This window comes from Penaeus japonicus, unplaced genomic scaffold (assembly GCF_977035675.1).
Source record: "Penaeus japonicus unplaced genomic scaffold, GWHDUDI00000001_assembly GWHDUDI00000042, whole genome shotgun sequence".
Lineage (NCBI taxonomy): Eukaryota > Metazoa > Arthropoda > Malacostraca > Decapoda > Penaeidae > Penaeus > Penaeus japonicus.
The window spans coordinates 4,440,511-4,443,010 of record NW_028234444.1 but is presented as its reverse complement, the minus strand read 5'-3'; the positions used below and the strand labels follow the sequence as shown (position 1 = coordinate 4,443,010).

Genomic DNA, 2,500 nt, shown 5'->3' with positions numbered 1-2,500 from the left:
TTTAAATGTGAGCCCGCACACGAGCAACTTTCCGTTGTCGCCACCACCCAGCCTGCTGCTGCCTTGCCCCTTCAGATTTCAGTGGTGAGAGGAAGTGGTAGCTATCATGTCTGTAATAAAAGATGTATTTGACTGCGAAACACTCATAACAGAGGTAGAGAAGAGACCACCTCTTTATGATTTCCAGCTGAAGGAATACAGCGATAAGAATATAAAAGAGAAGTTGTGGCGTGAGGTGTGTGAGGCTGTGGTGAGCGATTGGAATATTCTCTCCCCTGAGGATAAAAAAGAAAAAGGTAAGAAACATATTGTATTTGAAAGGAAAATATCTATCATGTGGTTCACTTTTATAGCGGTGACCTTTTATATTTTGTTATACTGCCATGAAACTGCTCCTTGGGGACTAGTAAAGTATGATGCAAAGTGATCTCGTACTGTTTTTCCTCTCATGTTACATCTGGTGTCAACACGATCAATGTCATTCATTGGACATTCATACAATGTTTCTTCAAAGTTGACACCCTCATGTTTTTTTACGTAGTTGTGTAAAATGCAGCATGCCTTAACTATGACATCACAAAACTCAGGTTTAACATCCAGAGGTCTATGGAAAATTCTCCATGTGTTTGCCATGATACCAAACGTGCATTCAACTGAAAGCCTTGCTCGTGACAAACGATAGTTGAAAACACGTTGTTGACCTGTCAGATTTTTGTTTGGATATGGCCGTAGAACATTCTCAGTCAAAGCAAATGCCTCATCACTGACAATAACGTATGGCATGCAAATTCTACTGTTGTCATTTGGTAGTGGGCATGGGTTTGGAAGCTTAAGTTCCCCAGAATCTAATATTTTTACAGAAATCAGATTTTTTAAACACATTTGAATCACTGGATTTCTAGCAGCTCCAACATAAATAGCTGTAAATGAACACCCACTGTCAACTAACGCCATGAGTACAATTGAGAAAAACTGCTTGTAATTATAGAAACTAGAACCACAATTATCTGGATTCTTGATGCGGACGTGTTTCCCATCAAGAGCACCAATGCAGTTTAGGAATTGTGTGTTAGCATAGAAATCCTTTGCGACTTGGAGCCAGTCACTTCCACTTTTCTCAGGCATGCAGATGTTCTGCAGGCTTTTCCAGAGTGCTTCACATGTTTCGTAGACAATTTGACGAATTGTTGATTCACCAAGCCGGTACTCAAAGTGAAGCGAAACGAAGCTGTTCCCCGTTGCTAGGTATCTGCAAAAAAAATTATTAATTTCATTAATTTCAGGAAACCAGCTACAGCGAAGATGGAAAAATCTCCGTGAATGCTTCAGGAGGGCGTTAAAGGATCAAAAAGGCAGGTCAGATGGTGCCGCTAAGAAAAGGAAGTATGTTTACTTTGATCAGCTCCTATTCCTTGCACCAACTTTTAACGAGCGAGAAACCACAGGTAACTACTCAGCACCGGAGGGTAATGATAAGGAGGAAGAACGTGAACAAGGCGACACACCAAGTAATTCTGCAAACGTGAATAACGCACAAAGACCACATAAACCAAGAAAAATCCAAGGAGCTTCCAACAACAGATATGAAGAAGAACTACTTGAAATATTAAGAGGAAAGACTAAAGAAAATTGTGATGAGGATACAGCCTTTGTAATGTCACTAATTCCGAAGTTTAAAAAGTTCAATGATGAGCAAAGATTTGAAGCACAGATAGAAATAATGAAAGTGATGAGAAGAGTACAGATGATGACGACACAGATTCCATCTACTGCTTATCATGGCAATACGCCCTCTACAAGCACTTGTCAACCGTACGTTGCTGTACCAGGTATGTCTCTGAACACCCAAAGATATCTGCCTACAAGTGGTATGCATCACATGCATCAGCACCAGATACGTGAAGGTCACCACTCAACTCAAGAATTTGTACATACTCCTGGATACCTTCACAACCAACCTTATCAACCTCAGCTACATCATTCACAAGAAAATCGCGAATTTCAACAGTCGGCATCAAATATCACCACCACAGCTTCGTCACCAGCATCAGAATATTCTTTGAACTCAGGTGACACCGACCTATTAGAACTGTCATAATAAGACCATTATAATTTTCACACATGATTAGTGCTCAGTGTGTAATGGATTAAATATTATGTATTTTCTCGTTCATGTATTCCAATTTATTCTGGTGTTCACTGATAACTAATATCATTAGTTTATCTAAATATAAAAAGAATTAAAAGTTTTTTTTTCAGATTTCTATTGTTGAATCTTTCATTGATTTTGTTGAAGTTAAGTGTTTTTTTTTATTATGCTCAATATATAAGGAAATACATTTTCTTTTATTCACAAAGTATTGGTTACATCTGAAAGCAATTCAATCATATCTACAGCGATGTGTAGTGTAGAAATAGTGATGTATTTTTCTTTTCTGAAAATGGAACATATTTTCTTCATTTCCCTGTAGTGCTATTTCAAGAAGAATCATTAATTATG

The 2,500-nt window shown here is 38.1% G+C and overlaps 2 protein-coding genes across 2 annotated transcripts in view; one reads left to right on the top strand and one right to left on the bottom strand.

Moving 5' to 3' along the window:
• LOC147466652 (uncharacterized) overlaps positions 1-834 on the top strand; it is a 1,040-nt gene extending 206 nt beyond the window's left edge. The window contains exon 1 of the mRNA XM_086534849.1: positions 1-834. This exon is cut by the window's left edge and continues 206 nt beyond it. Within this exon, the coding sequence (XP_086390975.1) occupies positions 107-427 (321 nt within the window). The 5' untranslated portion in view covers positions 1-106 and the 3' untranslated portion in view covers positions 428-834.
• Positions 452-1,125, bottom strand: LOC147466651 (uncharacterized). Its single transcript, XM_086534830.1, has 2 exons — positions 562-1,125; positions 452-457 (listed from the first exon to the last, which is right to left on the bottom strand). Exons 1-2 carry the CDS (start codon positions 1,123-1,125, stop codon positions 452-454), a joined length of 570 nt encoding a protein of 189 aa, XP_086390956.1.
• Positions 1,126-2,500: the final 1,375 nt, after the last annotated feature.